Source organism: Coregonus clupeaformis, chromosome 37 (genome assembly GCF_020615455.1).
Source record: "Coregonus clupeaformis isolate EN_2021a chromosome 37, ASM2061545v1, whole genome shotgun sequence".
Taxonomy (NCBI): domain Eukaryota; kingdom Metazoa; phylum Chordata; class Actinopteri; order Salmoniformes; family Salmonidae; genus Coregonus; species Coregonus clupeaformis.
This window is the reverse complement of record NC_059228.1, coordinates 5,004,319-5,026,438: the sequence shown is the minus strand read 5'-3', so window position 1 is coordinate 5,026,438 and position 22,120 is coordinate 5,004,319. Positions and strand designations below refer to the sequence as shown.

The following is a 22,120-nucleotide window of genomic DNA, read 5'->3' as shown; positions in this document are numbered from 1 at the left end:
TCTGTATGAGCATTAAAGATGTGTTTATGGCTATATTGCAGTTTCTCCATGATAAAGATTGATAGTGCAGCAGTATGATCTTTCATCTGCCATCCAGTCTTTGGTAGTTTAGTCATGCACATATTAATTAATCATCTGCACATGTGCTGTATCTATAGTGCCCACTGCCGAGTCTGCTTAACAGATGGATTAAGCGTATTTGTAGACTTAGCAATGCAACATTTCACCTCTGTTGGCTTTCACCTGTGTTCAAGGTGAGTCTAGAGCAGACCGTCTCACTCATATTGTCAGCTCTTCCAGCTAGTTTTAGGATAACTTTGGCTTAGCTTATATATCCATCAGTGACAGATACAGACATATTTTCAATTGTTGTTTTGATTGTTTTATTACACTTTTCGATTTGTTGATTTTACTTTGACTGACTGAATGCCGCTTGCACTGCTAGCCCCCCTACATTAGCCAAAAATTAATTGGTCCTACACAACTAAGTGAATTGTCAGTATCAGTGGTGACAGGTCCAGAGATGGGGTACTGCTGCTTGCTATGTGTGGTGGCTGCTGCGTTCTCTCTCTCACACACACACACACACACACACCTGCTGCCAGCCCTCTGTCTGGGGGGTGGGACGCATGGGTAACTCCCCCACTCCCACCCCGTAGCATGCCTGCGAGCTTGGAGAGCAAGGTGACTGACCTGAAAAGGCCATTCTGGTGCATAAACAAAGATGGTGATCGAATATCTGAGCCGAGTCATTATTGATACAATCGATCCATATTGAAACTATTAATTTCATAAAATGTCCTCACTGAGTAATGCAGTAACTGCGGACGTCTGCAAAGTCAGTGCAGAGCCTATTCTCAGCACATGCTCTGTGTACCAGTGTTATTGCTGGATCATAGTGCTTAGTCTCTACTGAAGAATTCCTTCTGGCTGTATCATAGCCAAGACTCCTTGAACGTAGTCACTCCATCTTACACACCACTCACTGATACATGCACGCGCACACACACACACACACACACACACACACACACACACACACACACACACACACTTCACCTGCATGTAACATGTCTTGATAATGAGTCAACCAGACAGGGATCCTGAATGTAGTACCCTGATACAGTTTGAACAACATTTTGATCAATTCTGAAGCACAAGCATGGCCTGTAGGTTACACAATAACCATGTTTCATTCACAGGTTTCTGTCCAGAGCTGGGAACTCTAACCTATACAGTACACAGCAGGCAGCAAACCCACACTGGCAGAACCACAGCTAATTCAAAGCTATAACGGCATTATGAAGCCTTATAAACCACTATAACATTTTAAAGCATCACCAGCTGTGGGCTAGCTAGACAGAACATAAAGCAATCGAAAGGCTTTCCCACATCTGGTGAACCAGTTGGTGTGTAGACAACTTTTCACGCTTCTCTTTTATAACTAAACTGCGCTCGAGGCACAATCAAAGAGCACTATTCTAAGTATCCGTCCCCTTATTGGTCTGTAGCTGTGCAGCCGGCAGTCAGTCTTACCTCCTCCCTGGTGTTGTTACTGAGACACATTTACTAATGACCATCTTCTACTGTTCTCTCCCTTCACCGTGTGCAGATGGACAAATCCTCAGTACCAGTTTCTACTGCTATTGGATCACCACTGGCCAATGTCTGCACAGGCCACCTTTTTTGATCGGTTATTGTTTTTATTTGGTTTTTATTAGATTTTTATATCAGATCAGGATATTTGATATGGGTGATGGAAGTCAGTCACATTTTGCACAGCAAACGTTAGTAGCGAGAGATAAACGTTGATGTGTTTAAATCTTCTTTTCTCTGACAGCGTTCGTTTCTCTCTAACATGTTTGTTTTTACAAGTAGGCCTTTTCATGGAAGTGGCTTAAACCAGCACTGGATGCACCTACACACGGGTTCACATCTGGCGTTCAGAATGTTAGTCTCTCTACCATCCTCCCATAGTCTGGGTTTACTACTACAGTTTACGCCACATTTTCAAAATGTTGCTTTGAAAGTCACTGGTCGTTTTGTTCATGAAAGCGACTAGCAACTTACATTGCAACGTGACACGCTGAGACAAACAGAACTGTGAAATAACTGTCGTTTTATTAACATAGATATGTGTCTCCAATAATTATTTGATGTCAACCACTGGCGAATGGTGGTGCTTTACTCCCAAGCACCTGAAAGCTAACTGTGAGTTCCTCCCTGTGGATGCATCTATATGCTGAGTGGAGCCAGCCTCATCAGAGGAGGTGTTCTAGGTGTCAGGGTGAGGTTGTTATGATATGTTATAGCAGGAGCGTGGACTCGTGTCCTCTTCTCGCGCTCTGTCTGTCTCTTCACATGACAGGAGACATCATCACCAGGTTTGGTATCGTCTATCAATCTGATCTTACTCTATATAGCACTTTGTTTGTCACAAAGTGCTTCACAGGCACAGCAACCAATGATGGCAACCGCAATGGCAACTATTCATATGTTTGAAAGGTGTGACTGACAATCGTAGTTTCAAAGTTGCTCTCGTAAGAACGGAGCGGCGTGCCAACACCACAGTACTCCCCAATCAAGCGAGTGTTTTGAGGTGCACTAAACTTTGCACCCCTTTTAGTTTTGTCTTTGCACAACGCTGTCCTCTCTAAGTTGAGGTTTTTTAAAAGCATCTCTTTCTTCCTGGTTTGAGTCCTGCTCCCTGGTCATGTGATAAGGCAGGTTAGATGAGAATGTTACTTCAGATGAGGTGCTGGGGTCAGTGGGGCAACTGCAGCTGAAGCTTACACGGTAGGACGAGTTCCCCCTAGACACTGAACTAAGGTCAGATTAGGCAAGTTAGAGCATGAATGACTTGGAAGCTTTCACTGCAGGTGAACCAGAATCCGACTGTCGATTGTCGAATTGATTCAGGCTTTATAACCTCAATGATTCCTCCCAGTTGAGAAAGACCAAAGTAAGCTTCAGTTGCTCGAGCCCCAAGTCCAACTAAACCCATTTCATACAAATAAAATTGTACTTTTTTATAATTTAAAAAGCATTTTCTTTTCTTTGGAGTGATTGGAAAATAGTGATAACCTAAGACCCTCCACAAACCAATCCCCCCACCCCGCGACCTGTCAGCGAGTTTGTCTTATCTCTGGTCCCCATGGTAATGCTGTGTCCCTCCGGCTCTGTGTGCTCCTAACAGGGTGCCGTAGTCAGGCCACTGCACAGTTCCTTAGTGGAGACCAAGAGCCTTGGGCCTTTAGGGGCGGTCTAGCAGGAGAGTTCCAGGTATATACCTACGCACTGACTTCACAGATCATAAAACTGTTTGTAATGCTAGTAAAGAAAATTGTATTTAGTCTTGTGTTGAAGAGAAAGTGGTTGTTGCACACAGCAGATGTGAAAGGGTTTGGTCTGTCTAAGGTGGGCTGATCATGACTAGGAAGGGGTATACCTCCGAAACGTACGATAATTAATATAATAAGTCCATGTCTTGGACAGTGTGCCTGTGAGTTTCTAAAGGCATTGATCCAACCAGCATCTGGTATGGCCCGATTAGTCTGAAAAGGGAAAGGGTGAACTGACACCATAAAAAGCTGAAGGAGTCACACCAAGGCAGTGTTTTTCTAATCCTACATTTTCTGAAAATGTGAATTTCTCTCAGCCGACTGCCCAAAGGAGATGCTGCTTTTCCATGGGGCACGCATTCTGCTAATTTTCCGCGTGGCATTGCTAGGGTTAGATTTCCATGACATGTCATTTATTTGCAGGAAAAGCTCAGTGCAAAATTCTCCCATTTGCACACGCAAGCATCGCATCGCAGCACCAGCGAGAACGAAAGTGACACCGCCCGCTCAAAAAACTCCATGAGCAAACACGGTATTCCTAGACTAAGATCAGATAACCCAAGTTGGAAACAGTTTTTTTCTTCTTCAACTTTGTAGCAGTTGATCTTTTAAAAGACTTGGTTGGTCTTCAATCAAAAATCGAATCACATTTTTTTCGTCACATGCTTCGTAAACAGCAGTTGTGGACAAACAGTGAAATGCTTACTTAAGGGCCCATCCCAACAATGCAGAGAGAAAGAAAATAGAGAGATAAGTAATAATAGATACAAAATCAGTAACGATAACTTTGCTATATACAATGGGTACCAGTACCGATTAATGTGAAGGGGTCTGAGGTAATTTAGTTAGATACAGTGCATTTGGAAAGTATTCAGACCCCTTCCACTTTTCAACATTTTGTTACGTTACAGCCTTATTCTTTTCTTCATCAATCTACACACAATACCCCATAATGACAAAGCAAAAACAGGTTTTTAGAAATGTTTGCACATTTATTAAAAATAAAAAACAGATACCTTATTTACATAAGTATTCAGACCGTTTGCTATGAGACTCGGAATTGAGCTCGGGTGCATCCTATTTCCATTGATCATCCTTGATGTTTCTACAACTTGATTGGAGTCCACCTGTGGTAAATTCAATTGATTGGAAAGGCACACACCTGTCTATATAAACTGAGTAAAAACCCAGCCATGAGGTTGAAGGAATTGTCCTTAGAGCTCTGAGACAGGATTATGTAGAGGCTCAGATCTGGGGAAGGGTACCAAAAACATTTCTGCAGCATTGAAGGTCCCCAAGAACACAGTGGCCTCCATCATTCTTAAATTGAAGAAGTTTGGAACCACCAAGACCCTTCCTAGAGCTGGCTGCCCGGACAGACTGAGCAATCGAGGGAGAAGGGCCTTGGTCAGGGAGGTGACCAAGAACCCGATGGTAACTCTGACAGAGCTCCAGAGTTCCGCTGTGGAGATAAGAGAACCTTCCAGAAGGACAACCATCTCAGCAGCACTCCACCAATCAGACCTTTATATTAGACCAGACGGAAGCCACTCCTCCAGTAAAAGGCACATGACAGCCCACTTGGAGTTTGCCAAAAGGCACCTAAAGGACTCTCAGACCATGAGAAACAAGATTCTCTGGTCTGATGAAACCAAGATTGAACTCTTTGGCCTGAATGCCAAGCGTCACGTCTGGAGGACACCTGGCACCATCCCTACGGTGAAGCAAGGTGGTGGCAGCATCATGCTGTGGGGATGTTTTTCAGCGGCAGGGACTGGGAGACTAGTCAGGATTGAGGGAAAGATGAACTGAGCAAAGTACAGAGATCTTTTGATTAAAACCTGCTCCAAAGCGCTCAGGAACTCAGACTGGGGCAAAGGTTCACCTTCCAACAGGACAACAACCCTAAGCAAACAGCCAAGACAACGCAGGAGTGGCTTCGGGACAAGTCTCTGAATGTCCTTGAGTGGCCCAGCCAGAGCCCGGACTTGAACCCGATCGAACATCTCTGGAGAGACTTGAAAATAGCTGTGCAGCGACGCTCCCAATCCAACCTGACAGAGCTTGAGAGGATCTACAGAGAAGAATGGGAGAAACTCCCCAAAATACAGGTCTGCCAAGCTTGTAGCATCATACCCAAGAAGACAAGGCTGTAATTGCTGCCAAAGGTGCTTCAACAAAGTACTGAGTAAAGGGTCTGAATACTTATGTAAATGTGATATTTCAGTTTTTGTATTTTTATAAATTAGCAAAAAATTGTTAACCTGTTTTTGCTTTGTCGTTATGGGGTATTGTGTAGATTTGAGGGAATAAAAAATAAAAAAACTATTTTAGAATAAGGCTGTAACGTAACAATGTGAAAACATCAAGGGGTCTGAATACTTTCCAAATGCACTGTATGTACATATAACTAGGAATAAAGTGACAGATGGTAAACGGTAGCAGCAGCATATGTGATGAGTCAAGTTTGTGCAAGAAAGGTCAATGCAGATGGTCCGGGTAGCTATTTGGTTAACTATTTAGCGGTCTAATGGCTTGGGGGTAGAGTATGTTCAGGGTTCTGTTGGTTCCAGACTTGGTCTTTAGCTGTATCTAATGTTTAATATACTGTCACTAGTGAAAATCTACACCCCTTGCACAGTTTTCACATTTTGCTGCCTTAAAATTAAATTGAAAAAGGGATTTAATTTAATTATTAAATTAGATTTTTCTTTTAACCAATCTACACTACCTACTCCACATTTTCAAAGTGAAAGAAAAATTATAGAAAATGGACAGCAATATTCAAACCTTGTCTTTTGATTTTCATGCAAATGCAAGTCATGACAGAGACTGGACCACTCAGGAACACCCAACAGTTCTTGGAAAGCCATTCTGGTGTGTCTTTGACATCCAAAATATGTGTCATTGAAAAATACCTCTATCCCAGGGTTAGGTTTTCAGAAGACTGAGGTGGGTTTTCCTCCAACTTTTTAGCCGGGCTTAGGTCCTTTTCATATTTTTTGGGATCCTGACAAACTCCCCAGTCCCTGCCGATAACGAGCATACCCATAACATGATGCTGCCACCACAATAGTTGAAAATACAGAGGGTTTCGCTCTGTGTTGTATTGCATTTGACCCAAGCCTGTAGTTTTTCATTTAGGCCAAAGAGTTTTGATGTGTTGTCTTGCAGTATTAATTAATGGCCTTGATGCAAACATAATGGATGATTTGGAGTGGATTTTTTAACACAGGATTCCTCCTTTTCACTTTTGTCATACAGGCCAGTAATGTGGAGTGAATGCAATGCTGTTTATTGTCTGTGTTTCCTAAGTATTGTGTTGGTTGTCACCGGCAGGGACTCGGGAGTTTGTCACAATCAAAATAAATATAAAAGGAGAAAGGCCCAGATAAAAAGAGAGGAAACTCTGCCTCAGTCTTCTGAATACCTAACCCTGAGATAGAAATGTATTTTTTCAGCGGGGCAATTACACAGTTTTTTAAAATGCCAAATACACAGCAGAATTACTTTCCAATAGGTGTTGAGTGTTCCTGAATGGTCCAGTCTCAGTCCTGACTTAAATCTGCTTGAAATCATAGACAAGGTTTGAATATTGCTGTCCATCCATGATCCCCAACCAAATTTACTGAGCTGGAGCAATTTTGACAAAAACAACGGACTTGTACAAAGCTGGTAGAATCTTATTCAAAATGATTCACAGCTGTAATGGCTGCCTAAGGTGCTTCCACCATGTATTTACTCTGAGGGGTGAAGACATACGCAATCAAGACGTCTAAGTTTTTTTGTTTATTTTATTAATTTCACTTTGAAAAGGTGTAGTAGGTTGTGTACATCAGTAGGAAAACAATCTAATGGAATACGTGTTTTTTAAATTTAATTTCAAGGCAGCAAAATGTGAAGATTGTGCAAGGGGTGCGTAGACTTTCACTAGGCATCGTATGTTAGAATAACGTTTTACTTGTGGAGTTTTGCTCCTGGAGTTTTGTCATTGTCAGCGCCAGCATCATTACTTCTCTCTACAGGAGGGCCATGGGCCCTGCGCAGAGCAACAGCTCTAAGCGATGCCTTAGACCAGACACAGGGAATGGAGCAGCAACATCTCCTTTAGCCAACAGCACCTTTCTGAGACCAAGCCTTTGCTCCTCCAATATACACCTATATTCCTGTCTTTAAAAAGAAAACATTCTGTATGCGCTATGATCTCATAAGAACAGATGTGATGATTTGCTGCTGCTGTTCACTGTCAAGCCAAAAGTGCCCCAGAAGCCATTTTTAGTAACGTTACTTCCAAATCTTGGACCATTGGCTGGTTTAGCCTTCCTTTGACATCCAGCTGTTGTTGGTGCCACAGTGTCCCAGCAGTAGCAAATAAGTCTGAAACGGTGAATGCAGAGACCCAGTGCCTGGTGTCAGTTTGACTGAAACTGTTTCTTTTGATCCCCGGACAGAGATTCTTGCCGATCGATGGGGCAAACGATCTTTTCTTCCAGCCTCCCCCCGCACTGCCAACATCCAAAATCTATTCCATCAGGCCCTGCTATCCTAAAGATGAGGTGAGGAGAGTCTTATGGATAAGATTTCCTCTATATCAGTGGGTGTATGGGTGGGTGTAATTTCCCCTCTGGATCAATGATTCCTGTATTCAGTCAGTGATTAGCTGAACATACTGGGTGAAACGGCACGCTGTTGTTATTCCCATCTGAGCTATCCTAGTTTTAAACATGGCTTCTAGGCTCATCTGCAGGCCTGCTCATCCGTCCTGGACTGTCAGCAGTCTCCTCTATTCCTGTGAGTGCCACGTGCTTAGTCCTCTCTAACTGCTTGTGTGTGTGTGTGTGTGTGTGTGTGTGTGTTCCAGCATGCAGTGTATAAGATCTGCAGAGAGATGTACTCTGAAGGAGTTGAGGAACTGCCCTTCTGTGGAGAGGAGCCAGACCTCATAGGAGACAGGTAAGGACTTTTTTATTTTAGTTGTCGCCCAACATTATTTTGAAAACAATGAAAATGGAGACAATTCAACCTAATGAATGTTCTATTGAGACTGAAATGTTGGTAAAAAGATTCATTAAATCTGTGCAGCAAAATTATCAGTGTGCTGGAGTTTCTTTTCAATGTAGTATACCTAACTAACAGTATGTTTCTCCAGGTTAGTAGGAGGGTTCCTGAACCTGAGTCCAGACTATGGGTTTGTCCTGGAGGATGAGGAGGGGATCTGTGGTTACGCTCTAGGCACCGTGGACGTCAAGCCCTTCGTCAAGAAGTGTAAGATGAGCTGGATCCCCTCCATGCAGGAGAAATACAACAAGCCTGACTGCCAGAAGGACCTCTCTGAGGCTGAGGTAGGAGACTGGGTTGACTGAGTTTCTTTAACTTTCTTTATTCTAGCACTGTGACACTTATTTTTGAAAATAAGTTGTGCAATGAATGGGATATCTGCTGCCTACTTTGGTCAAATGCACAAATACCCCTTTCACACTACTGAACTGAGCCAAGCCAATCCGAGCTGTACTGGGCTGGCCTGTGACAGGACAGTAACTGAGCCAGTACGTTCGTTTGAAAAGGGTATTATTGTACGTTGCTATAAGAGCGTCTGCTCAATGACTAAAATGTCAAACAATTTCTCTTCCCTTCCTGTAGAAGATGATGTTGAGTTTCCATGAGGAGGAGGAGGGCCTCCCAGAGTCATTCCTCTCCAACTTCCCGTCCCTCATTAAGATGGACATCCATGCCAAGGTCATCGATCCCAGCGTGGCCAAGAGCATGATGGGATGCCTGCTCTCCTCCCTCAAGGCCAATGGTAGGTGGTGTCTACAGAACCTGTCTCAATCAATCAAGCACATTTGCTAATCTATGAATGGTCCCTAGCAACCATCTATGAATCGACTTCAGTTGTCCGCATCCCAATTATATATGCATAAGGATGGTTGTCATGAGCATGTAGGACCCACTTATTATAATGTTGTATTATCATCTCATAATGGTCCTAACTATAAGTACCAGCCATTTTGAGTCATACATAGAGACGTAACATTATTAGCCTTATAATAGTACATTAAGGCTCATATATGCTTATAACAAATTACATAAAGCATATCTGCAGGTTTTAAGTAGTGTTACGTAATTGTTACTTACTTATGTTGTTAAGCTGTTGTTTACTCCCCCCAGGTTCCATCGGTGCGTTCTGTGAGGTGCGTCAGGCAGACAAGAGGATGATAGACTTCTACAGTAAGCTGGGCTGCTTCGAGGTCGCCAAGATGGAGGGCTTCCCCAAAGACATCATAATAATGGGCCGCATCCTCTGAGGACAACGACGTCATCACGGGACGCAGCTTCTGAGACCCAAGCAACCACGGAGCTGTGTAGAGAGCTTCAGTCATCTGGGCTAAGGATAACTGTCTGTTACCTTTACAAAACTACCAATACTTGACGATTTTATACTTCAACCACCTGGACTAGACAAGGCTAGAGGCATCCCATTTTTTAGATAGTGTTCAGAAACACAGCAGCTTGTACAGATTCACTGTGCTGCCGCTAGAGGCCCAGAGCTCTGCCGGATTGAAACAGAATCCAAAACTGTAAGAGCCACAGTAGTCGTCTGCAGCCCTGTAAAGCCGTGTGTATTTATGGCGGACGATTTCCCTCCGTCATTGGTCTCCAGAATGGAGTGGCAGTGGCTGATCCCCATGCGGCTGCAGGAAGTAGGAGCTGGTCAGGTGCCATCCGCTCCCATTAGCCTTTCAGACCCTGTGACCTGACTGTCAGCAGCTGAATGGGGGTCCGTCTGTCTCTCACAGTCAGGGGGTGTATTTAGATACTGCTGCATCTCAAATTGCACCCTATTCTCAATGTAACACATTACTTTTGTCTGGTTGAAGGTAGTGCAGTGTAGCGAGAATAAGGAGTGATTAGAGACTTGGTCGTATATCCTGACACTGCACTCTGGTTAGGCCTAGCTGACAGGGGGGGAAGTTGGGGGGAAAAGGGGCCTTTAAAAAAAAAAGGGGCCTCTTTTGAACAGGTGGTCCCCCTAGCTTACTGAGTAAAGAGTGGTTTATGCTTCCACCTATACTGTAGAGTTTTCAACTCCCGAGTATGAAAAAACATTTGTCTCTTTGTGGTGTGTTACAGGTTCCTCAATAGTTTACTTAAACAGTGTCAGACATGCAGAGGAAAGCATATGTTGGAGTGTTCAAGGAGACTTCTGGAGACTTTAGTAGATAGTTGTTTTCTGGAAACCCACCTGAGTAGAAATGGATAACCTTGAAGATGTGGAAGTGGTCACGTATGTTTCCACTCACTAAAAACATGGTTCTCAGTCTATTCCTTTAACTCTTTGCTTTTGGCCATGCTTTTTTACAGTACTTTTTTATGTTTGTATATTGCTTTTCTATTGCCTTTTGGTTAATTGCCTTTCAATATGATTTTTGTACCTGTGGATATCTCCAAGGGGCCTATTGCGCTGTACTGCAGATCACAGGTGATTATCATGCACTCTTATCTACTGTCAATCCACCTGACTAATACATAAGGGAACATGAGAATGTGTGCGTTCATTTTAGCTTGCCCGGTGCCCTGGGTGGTCTCAAATGGGCAAACTCCGCCCTCCCGGTGCACGCTAAAACGAACATACCTTGCCTCAAAGGTGGGCCATCTGCTCTAAAATGTCTCTAGATTTTGTCACTAATCCAGTGCTCTGGCTCTTAAACCAAGAGAGGTGCCTAATCTCAATCGTTTTTCTAATGTGAAAATAGGCCAAAACAGTTTAGATGCTTCAGCACTCCTGCTATAATACAGCTGCTCTATTTCTCAACTTCATTAGATGCGCTGAGGAACATTAGCCACTAACCTAATTCTTATCCAGGAGGACAGAATAGAAAGATACTATGTAGAACAGATGTGATTCCATGGCAAGCAGAATGAGGAACCATTTTGGCTGTGTACACCACATTTCTATCTGCAACACCATACAACATTGCACCCACTTGAATATCATGCTACTGAGAGGCTGCTCTTCTCCTGGTTAGGACACTACCTACATAGACATGTCAATTCAAACATGCTGTTAAAGGAATATGAAAATAAGACAAATGTATTTGGTTACCTAATTTTGTCTTCTGCCTTTTGTATTTTCTCAACGGGCACAATCCTGAATGTTTATAATCAGTCTAAACATTTAACTAGTTAGATTGCAGTCCTTTTAGTCTGCTCTATTCATCCAACCCATCACCCTCTGGACTAGTATTATTCTGTGGTGGACAAGTAAGTACGTTTCCCAGAGAGAATAGCAACATGTATCCTCCTAGTTCTCCACTGGTATTGAATGATTTACTTTTTCTTAAGTATATAACATCAGATATTTTGTCATTGCTTGTGCTATTTTGAAGATTCCTTTTTTTCCTGCCTCTGGTGATTTTGAAGGTATAGCTGCAATTGAAAGTGCTTCAATTGTAGGCCTACATTGATGATACATACATTGACATTGTTAGTTTTTTTGGTGGGGAGGCATTTATTGATAAAAATGTACACTTTGTATGTAAACGGAAAGTTGTGGTTAATAAACAATGAACCCATGAAAAGGTGTTATGACTACATAACTCAACACCCAGTCATATCAGTAAAGCTGCAACAATGGAACAGTTATTACAGTGCATTCGGAAAGTATTCAGACCCCTTGACTTTTTCCACATTTTGTTACGTTACAGCCTTATTCTAAAATTGATTAAATTGTTATTTTTCCCCCCCTCAATCTACACACAATACCCCATAATGACCAAGCAAAAATGGGTTTTAAGAAATGTTAGCAAAAAAATTTAACACATCACATTTACATAAGTAATCAGACCCTTTACTTAGTACTTTGTTGAAGCACCTTTGGCAGCGATTACAGCCTCAAGTCTTCTTGGTTATGACACTACAAGCTTGGCACACCTGTATTTTGGGAGTTTCTCCCATTCTTCTCTGCAGATCCTCTCAAGCTCTGTCAGGTTGGATTGGGAGCGTCGCTGCACAGCTATTTTCAGGTCTCTCCAGAGATGTTTGATCGGGTTCAAGTCCGGGCTCTGGCTGGGCCACTCAAGGACATTCAGAGACATGTCCCGAAGCCACTCCTGCGTTGTCTTGGCTGTGTGCTTAGGGTCGTTGTCTTGTTGGAAGGTGAACCTTCGCCCCAGTCTGAGGTCCTGAGCGCTCTGGAGCAGGTTTTAATCAAGGATCTCTCTGTACTTAGCTCCGTTCATCTTTCCCACGATCCTGACTAGTCTCCCAGTCCCTGCCGCTGAAAAACATCCCCACAGCATGATGCTGCCACCACCATGCTTCACCATAGGGATGGTGCCAGGTTTCCTCCAGACGTGACGCTTGGCATTCAGGCTAAAGAGTTCAGTCTTGGTTTCATCAGACCAGATAATCTTGTTTCTCATTGTCTGAGAGTCCTTTAGGTGCCTTTTGGCAAACTCCAAGCGGGCTGTCATGTACCTTTTTTACTGAGGAGTGGCTTCCATCTGGCCACTCTACTATAAAGGCCTGATTGGTGGAGTGCTGCAGAGATGGTTGTCCTTCTGGAAGGTTCTCCCATCTCCACAGAGGAACTGGAGCTCTGTCAGAGTGACCATCGGGTTCTTGGTCTCCTCCCTGACCAAGGCCCTTCTCCCCCGATTGTTCAGTTTGGCCGGGCGGCCAGCTCTAGGAAGAGTCTTGGTGGTTCCAAACTTCTTCCATTTAAGAATGTTGGAGGCCACTGTGTTCTTGGGGACCTTCAATGCTGCAGACATTTACCCTTCCCCAGATCTGAGCCTCGACACAATCGTTTCTCGGAGCTCTAAGGACAATTCCTTTGACCTTATGGCTTGGTTTTTGCTCTGACATGCACTGTCAACTGTGGGACCTTATATAGACAGGTGTGTGCCTTTCCAAATCATGTCTAATCAATTGAATTTACCACAGGTGGACTCCAATCAAGTTGTAGAAACATCTCAAGGATGATCAATGGAAACAGGATGCACCTAAGCTCAATTTGGAGTCTCATAGCAAAGGATCTGAATACTTATGTAAATAAGGTATTTCTGTTATTTATATGTAATAAATTGGCAAACATTTTATAACCAGTTTTCACTGTCATTATGGGGTATTGTGTGTAGATTTAATTTTAAAAAATGTAATCCATACTTTCCGAATGCACTGTAGATGCAACTTTGCTGGTTGCATCCCATTTCCCAGATCATTAATAAAAATTGAGAACAACACAGGAGCTAAAATGGAACCCTGGGGCACACCTCTTTTAATCTCAAGAAAGCTAGACTTGTGATTGTCAGCATTCTGTATACACACTGTGTTCTGTCAGATGGTTCCTAAACCAATCTACTGCCCCTTCACTGAGACCAATGTTACTGAGTCTAGCTAGCAACAATTCATGATCAAATGCCGTTGATAAATCAACAAACAGAGCAGCACAATGTTGCTTTTTATCAAGTGTATTCATGCCATTTGCCACTGCCATAGCTGCAGTTGTGGTGCTGTGCCCATATCTAAAGCCAGACTGAACCAGCTCCGTATGTAATTTTCAATTAAGACCTTTTTTAACTGTGAGTTCACTAGGGATTCATAGACTTTGGCCAGGATGGGGAGTTTGGCGATAGGACGTAGTTATTAGCATCTGAGGGATCTCCACCCTTTTAGTAGTGGGAGGACATAAGCTGATTACCAAATGCTGGGTATGGAATTGGTCAAGAGACTCAAGTTGAAAATGTGATCCACAGGTTCTGTAATAATACCAGCTGCTGTCTTTAAGAGGTAGGGATAAACTGAACCGGCAGATATGAAGTGCTTGTTAAAAAACCTTAAAACATCAGCTTTGTCCTTCACTTCATTAGAATCCATCATTAAATGGTCAGGAAGGCCAGAGGATACATTAAAACCTGACACTGATTTGATTAGCTTCCAGAACTTGGTAGGGTTGTTTAGATTCTCTGACTGTATTTAGATAGAAATCTGATTGGGACTTCCTGATCAATCAAGTACATTTTGTTTCTTAGCGCTCTGAAGGAGGCCCAGTCAACAGGAGCATTTGTGTGTCTAGCTTGAGCCCAAAAGACATTCCTCTTTCTAATGAATTCTGCCAAATTATCTGAAAACCAGGGATTGTCCCTTCCACAGATTCAACATTTCTTCACAGGGGCATGCTTATCACATGGACAGAAATGTATTGTAAAAATAGTCGCAGGCAGTGTCAACATCGGGAATCAGACTTACTCTGTCAATATTATGGTACAGATCATGTGAGAACGCTTGCTCAACAAATGTATTAAAAAATATATAACATTGGTCATTTTTGTATTTCTAACACAATCAATTGCACAGCTATCTCTGACATCATTTACAGAATATCCCAGTAGATGTGTATTTGTAAGGGGTATTCGTTAGAAGAATGTCCAACAGCGTTGATTTGTTAGGTGCTCTGGGATTCGGTCTTGTAGGCACGTTAATTAATTGCTCAAGATTCAGAGAATCAGACATTTCTTAACAATAGTTAGATACAGATGTAAGCATATCTCAGTTCAAATCTCCTAAAAGAATGAATTCAGAGTCATTGAGCTTGTGCAGGACATCAGAAAGAGAATTAAGTGCGTCTCCCGAAGCTGAGGGCGGTCTGAAGCAGCCGACTACAGGCGTGGTCAAAAGTTTTGAGAATGACACAAGTATTGGTCTTCACAAAGTCGCCGCTTCAGTGTTATGAGATATTTTTGTCAGATGTTACTATGGTATACTGAAGTATAATTACAAGCATTCCATAAGTGTCAAAGGCTTTTATTGACAATTACATTAAGTTTATGCAAAGAGTCAATGTTTGCAGTGTTGACCCTTCTTTTTCAAGACCTCTGCAATCCGCCCTGGCATGCTGTCAATTAACTTCTGGGCCACATCCTGACTGATGGCAGCCCATTCTTGCATAATCAATGCTTGGAGTTTGTCAGAATTAGTGGGTTTTTGTTTGTTCACCCGCCTCTTGAGGATTGACCACAAATTCTCAATGGGATTAAGGTCTGGGGAGTTTCCTGGCCATGGACCCAAAATGTCGATGTTTTGTTCCCTGAGCCACTTAGTTATCACTTTTGCCTTATGGCAAGGTGCTCCATCATGCTGGAAAAGGCAAAACTGTTCTTGGATGGTTGGGAGAAGTTGCTCTCGCAGGATGTGTTGGTACCATTCTTTATTCATGGCTGTGTTCTTAGGCAAAATTGTGAGTGAGCCCACTCCCTTGGCTGAGAAGCAACCCAACACATGAATGGTCTCAGGATGCTTTACTGTTGGCGTGACACAGGACTGATGTTAGCGCTCACCTTGTCTTCTCCGGACAAGGTGTTTTCCGGATGCCCCAAACAATCGCTTGCTGGACTTTCTTGGGCACCCTTGCCTTCTTCACAACAATTGAACCTCTCTCCTTGAAGTTCTTGATGATCCGATAAATGGTTGAGTTAGGTGCAATCTTACTAGCAGCAATATCCTTGCCTGTGAAGCCCTTTTTGTGCAAAGCAATGATGACGGCACATGTTTCCTTGCAGGTAACCATGGTTAACAGAGGAAGAACAATGATTTCAAGCACCACCCTCCTTTTAAAGCTTCCAGTCTGTTATTCTAACTCAATCAGCATGACAGAGTGATCTCCAGCCTTGTCCTCGTCAACACTCACCTGTGTTAACGAGAGAATCATTGACATGATGGCAGTTGGTCCTTTTGTGGCAGGGCTGAAATGCAGTGGAAATGTTTTTTGGGGATTAAGTTCATTTTCATGGCAAAGAGGGACTTTGGAATTAATTACAATTCATCTGATCACTCTTCATGACATTCTGGAGTATATGTAAATTGCCATCATCAAAACTGAGGCAGCAGACTTTGTGAAAATTAGTATTTGTGTCATTCTCAATACTTGAGACTTGACCACAACTGTACAGTGATGTGGGAGTCCTTATATACAGTGGGGGAAAAAAGTATTTAGTCAGCCACCAATTGTGCAAGTTCTCCCACTTAAAAAGATGAGAGAGGCCTGTAATTTTCATCATAGGTACACGTCAACTATGACAGACAAAATGAGAAAAAAAATCCAGAAAATCACATTGTAGGATTTTTAATGAATTTATTTGCAAATTATGGTGGAAAATAAGTATTTGGTCAATAACAAAAGTTTCTCAATACTTTGTTATATACCCTTTGTTGGCAATGACACAGGTCAAACGTTTTCTGTAAGTCTTCACAAGGTTTTCACACACTGTTGCTGGTATTTTGGCCCATTCCTCCATGCAGATCTCCTCTAGAGCAGTGATGTTTTGGGGCTGTCGCTGGGCAACACGGACTTTCAACTCCCTCCAAAGATTTTCTATGGGGTTGAGATCTGGAGACTGGCTAGGCCACTCCAGGACCTTGAAATGCTTCTTACGAAGCCACTCCTTCGTTGCCCGGGCGGTGTGTTTGGGATCATTGTCATGCTGAAAGACCCAGCCACGTTTCATCTTCAATGCCCTTGCTGATGGAAGGAGGTTTTCACTCAAAATCTCACAATACATGGCCCCATTCATTCTTTCCTTTACACGGATCAGTCGTCCTGGTCCCTTTGCAGAAAAACAGCCCCAAAGCATGATGTTTCCACCCCATGCTTCACAGTAGGTATGGTGTTCTTTGGATGCAACTCAGCATTCTTTGTCCTCCAAACACGACAAGTTGAGTTTTTACCAAAAAGTTCTATTTTGGTTTCATCTGACCATATGACATTCTCCCAATCCTCTTCTGGATCATCCAAATGCACTCTAGCAAACTTCAGACGGGCCTGGACATGTACTGGCTTAAGCAGGGGGACACGTCTGGCACTGCAGGATTTGAGTCCCTGGCGGCGTAGTGTGTTACTGATGGTAGGCTTTGTTACTTTGGTCCCAGCTCTCTGCAGGTCATTCACTACGTCCCCCCGTGTGGTTCTGGGATTTTTGCTCACCGTTCTTGTGATCATTTTGACCCTACGAGGTGAGATCTTGCGTGGAGCCCCAGATCGAGGGAGATTATCAGTGGTCTTGTATGTCTTCCATTTCCTAATAATTGCTCCCACAGTTGATTGCTCCCACCTGTCTCCTGAGTGGCGCAGTGGTCTAAGGCACTGCATCGCAGTGCTAACTGTGCCACTAGAGATCCTGGTTCGAATCCAGGCTCTGTCGCAGCCGGCCGCGACCGGGAGACTCATGGGCGGCGCACAATTTGCCCAGCGTCGTCCAGGGTAGGGGAGGGAATGGCCGGCAGGGATGTAGCTCAGTTGATAGAGCATGGCGTTTGCAACGCCAGGGTTGTGGGTTCGATTCCCACGGGGGGCCAGTATAAAAAAAATATGTATTCACTAACTGTAAGTCGCTCTGGATAAGAGCGTCTGCTAAATGACTAAAATGTAAATGTAAATGTTGATTTATTCAAACCAAGCTGCTTACCTATTGCAGATTCAGTCTTCCCAGCCTGGTGCAGGTCTACAATTTTGTTTCTGGTGTCCTTTGACAGCTCTTTAGTCTTGGCCATAGTGGAGTTTGGAGTGTGACTGTTTGAGGTTGTGGACAGGTGTCTTTTATACTGATAACAAGTTCAAACAGGTGCCATTAATACAGGTAACGAGTGGGGGACAGAGGAGCCTCTTAAAGAAGTTGTTACAGGTCTGTGAGAGCCAGAAATCTTGCTTGTTTGTAGGTGACCAAATACTTATTTTCCACCATAATTTGCAAATAAATTCATTAAAAATCCTACAATGTGATTTTCTGGATTTTTTTTCCTAAATTTGTCTGTCATAGTTGACGTGTACCTATGATGAAAATTACAGGCCTCTCTCGTCTTTTTAAGTGGGAGAACTTGCACAATTGGTGGCTGACTAAATACTTTTTTTCCCCACTGTACGTTCACTTTAACTCTTTGAAATTGTTACATGTTGTGGTAAAATTTTTGTTCAGTATATTTAAAAAAATGTGGATACACCTTCAAATGAGTGGATTCAGCTATCTCAGCCACACCTGTTGCTGACAGGTGTATAAAATCGAGCACACCGCCATGCAATCTCCATAGACAAACATTGGCAGTAGAATGGCCTTACTGAAGAGCTCAGTGACTTTCAACGTGGCACCATCATAGGATGCCACCTTTCCAACAAGTCAGTTCGTCATATTTCTGTCCTGCTAGAGCTGCCCCGGTCAACTGTAAGTGTTGTTATTGTGAAGTGTAAACGTCTATGAGCAACAACGGCTGAGCTGCGAAGTGGTAGGCCACCCAAGCTCACAGAACGGGACCACCGAGTGCTGAAGAGCGTAGCGCGTAAAAACGTCTGTCCTCGGTTGCAACGCTCACTACCAAGTTCCAAACTGCCTCTGGAAGCAACATCAGCAGAATAACTGTTTGTCGTGAGCTTCATGAAATGGGTTTCCATGGCCGATTAGCCGCACACAAGCCTAAGATCAATACGGAGGATCAAACCTCTGCCAGAACTATCACTTTGTGGGTGGGCTAATCATCAAACAATGGGATAAGCAATCTGGGATGAATATGGCTGTAAAATAGAAATTGACAAGGGAAACACTACTTGGGATATTAGAGGAGTTGATACAAGAGAATGATGCAAAATATGTTTTGGAAATAGTCGGCACTAAATGGTCAGAACGGAACAATATAACAACGATTGATATTACTCCTAATTCCACACGTCAGCCTAGACAGGAAAGAAAAATAGGGACAGATAATGCAACCATGGCAATCACCCAAGGACCGTCAATTATTGACCGTCAATTATTGTAACAACTAAACCAATAATGACAAAATTAGAAACCACAGAATCAACTGGGTTCTTTCAAAATGTATGGGAATATTTGACTAATTGGGGAATCCAGGAAAATAAACAATCTAGCTCAGCACCAGCAGTAATACTGGAAGTAATGAAAGCACCAACAAAACTAAGGAGACTATGGGAGGGAGCATTACAAAATGATTGGTACAGATGGGCCAGGATTCAGCTAAAGTAATTAATAAGAAAACGGATTGTCTAGTATGCTCCCCCTCCCCATTAAAGGAACTGGTGGTAATACCAAGTCCACATAGCCACAGGGACTGTGCTGACTTTAAACTAAACTTCTGTCACCTCAAAAGATCAGAGAGACCCTGTTGCCCTGCAGAATGCTTATCCTACTTAGCAAGTCCTGACCATCACAAATACTATAATCAAGCAGGATGGGGGGAGTGGTGTAAAAAATTAGATGTCAGAATAGAACCAAGAAAAATGGAAACACCAGAGAAATATTGAATAGATTATGAGCAGAAGTATGAATGCTATAACAAAACAAATGGGGAACATGATTTGGGAGAATTTATGGGAAAATGTGAGACCACACGGCACTTAAATAACGATATGTCTTGGAATGCAGACACTCCTAGAAGAGCAATCTATCAGGCAGCCCTGGGATGATAGTTACTAATGGAGGGCCTGGTGACCCTGGGGAATGTGAGAAGCAGACACTATCACTGCCACTGATCTCTCCTTATGAGGAGCAATCGGTGGCAGTGGCAGATTTATTTTGGGTATGTGGAGAACAAAGAATTAGAGCCACTTTGCCTAGAGGATGGATGAGAATATGTGCTAGAGTACAAATGCTTCAGGAAGTAGTTATATCAGAATGGGAGTTAGTAAGAACAACAAATCAGGATGCACAGAATAATGATTAAAGGGTCAAAAGAGCGTATGAACATGACCCCAATGTATATTTGTATTCAATAGGTCAGCCTAGAGGAATTCCAAATGAATATAAGGCAAGAGATTACATTAAAGCAGGATTTGAATCAATATTTGTCTGGATATCACCTAACAAAAACCTAAAATGGATCAATTATATTTACTATAATCAACAAAGGTTTATTAATTACACAGACTCTGCATTAACAGCTCTGGGAAAGCAAGTACAGGCTACAAGTAGAATGACATGGCAGAATAGGCAGGCTTTAAACTGGCTGTTGGCAGAAAAAGAGTTTGTTATGTTTGGGGATGAATGTTGTACCTTCATTCCCAATAATACTGTTTTGGATGGTTCATTCACTGAAGCAATGACTAAGCTCAAAAGACTACGAAAAGAAGTTAAGGACAATGCTGGGCATGACGCTCACACTTGGGATTGGATGGACTTAACTTTGGGAAAGTGGGGAGCAATGTTTACAAAAATGGCAATCATGATAGGCATAGCACTAGTAATGGGAATGGTATTTTGTTGTGTACTGCCTTTGTTAAAGGGTCCTGGGAGGATGGCTGTTGGGAAAGGCTTATATGTATGTATGTATGTATGTTATGGACATGACATGTGTAAACCATGTTTAAGTATTGACTGATATGTTTTATAATGTGTTATGAAATGATAAGGGTAAAACAGAATAAACATGATTGATACTTTGTACTCCAGATGCATGCCTGGATAGTGAATATAGTCAATACAGAGTGTGATTGTTCTTTAACGTACGTATGTATATAATTATTTGAGTCACGCCACCAATACAATGAGATAAGTGACAGAGGCCCCATTTAGAGAAGCGCACGTAGCCCTTGTAAGTAAATAACATGTGACACTGAAGGATGTTAATCATGTACATATAATGGAGTAACTGTGTAGGTTGTATAAGCATGACTATGCATATGTGTCTGTATAAAAGGAGAGCTCCAGGTCAGGGCAAGCAGTTGATCCATGGACCAGCTCGGCTTTGTTACGCTTTAATAAAGTATATTCTGAATTCACAAGCTCCGTTTTTTTTAGATATATTTTTGAGTTAAATATTTCTGCCACAGTCTAATGTCAATTTCTCGTGTTTCTTGGCCCAAGCAAGTCTCTTCTTCTTATTGGTGTCCTTTAGTAGTGGTTTCTTTGCAGCAATTCGACCATGAAGGCCTGATTCACGCAGTCTCCTCTGAACAGTTGATGTTGAGATGTCTGTTACCTGAACTCTGTGAAGCCTTTATTTGGGCTGGAATCTGAGGTGCAGTTAACTCTAATGAACTTATCCTCTGCAGCAGAGTTAACTCTGGGTCTTCCTTTCCTATGGCGGTCCTCATGAGAGCCAGTTTCATCATAGCGGTTGATGGTTTTTGCGACTGCACTTGAAGAAACTTTAAAAGTTCTTGACATTTTCCTGATTAGCTGACCTTCATGTCTTAAAGTAATGATGGACTGTCGTTTCTCTTTGCTTATTTGAGCTGTTCTTGCCATAAGATGGACTTGGTCTTTGACTAAATAGGGCTATCTTCTGTATACCACCCCTACCTTGTCACAACACAACTGATTGGCTCAAACACATTAAGAAGGACCTTCACTGGGGTAGTGTGAGGGGAACACTGGGGTCTGCTGGTGAGGGATGGATGGAGGTCCACTGGAACTAGCCCCCAGACACACCAGGTGCTAGGCTGAGTTACAGGGTGGCAGGCTGGGGTTAGAGGCCAGAGCATCCCAAACATGCTCAATGGGTTACATGTCTGGTGAGTATGCAGGCCATGGAAGAACTGGGACATTTTCAGTTTCCAGGAATTGTGTACAGATCCTTGCGACATGGGGCCGTGTATTATCATGCTGAAACATGAGGTGATGGCGGCGAGCAAGCAGATGAGCGTCCCTGAGAGAGTTTCTGATAGTTTGTGCAGAAATTCTTCGGTTGTGCACACCCACAGTTTCATCAGGGTGGCTGGTCTCAAACGATCCCGGAGGTGAAGAAGCTGGATGTGGAGGTCCTGGGCTGGCGTGGTT

The 22,120-nt window shown here is 42.9% G+C and overlaps 1 protein-coding gene across 4 annotated transcripts in view; it reads left to right on the top strand.

Annotated features, from left to right (window-relative positions):
- LOC121553616 (protein O-GlcNAcase) overlaps positions 1 to 11,920 on the top strand; it is a 38,708-nt gene extending 26,788 nt beyond the window's left edge. For all 4 annotated transcript variants that reach the window (XM_041866867.2, XM_041866868.2, XM_041866866.2 and 1 more), the window contains 6 exons: positions 3,197 to 3,282; positions 7,793 to 7,897; positions 8,203 to 8,294; positions 8,491 to 8,683; positions 8,982 to 9,141; positions 9,510 to 11,920. In XM_041866867.2, the coding sequence (XP_041722801.1) occupies positions 3,197 to 3,282; positions 7,793 to 7,897; positions 8,203 to 8,294; positions 8,491 to 8,683; positions 8,982 to 9,141; positions 9,510 to 9,646 (773 nt within the window). In that variant the 3' untranslated portion in view covers positions 9,647 to 11,920. The remainder of the gene's footprint in view (positions 1 to 3,196; positions 3,283 to 7,792; positions 7,898 to 8,202; positions 8,295 to 8,490; positions 8,684 to 8,981; positions 9,142 to 9,509) is intronic.
- Positions 11,921 to 22,120: the final 10,200 nt, after the last annotated feature.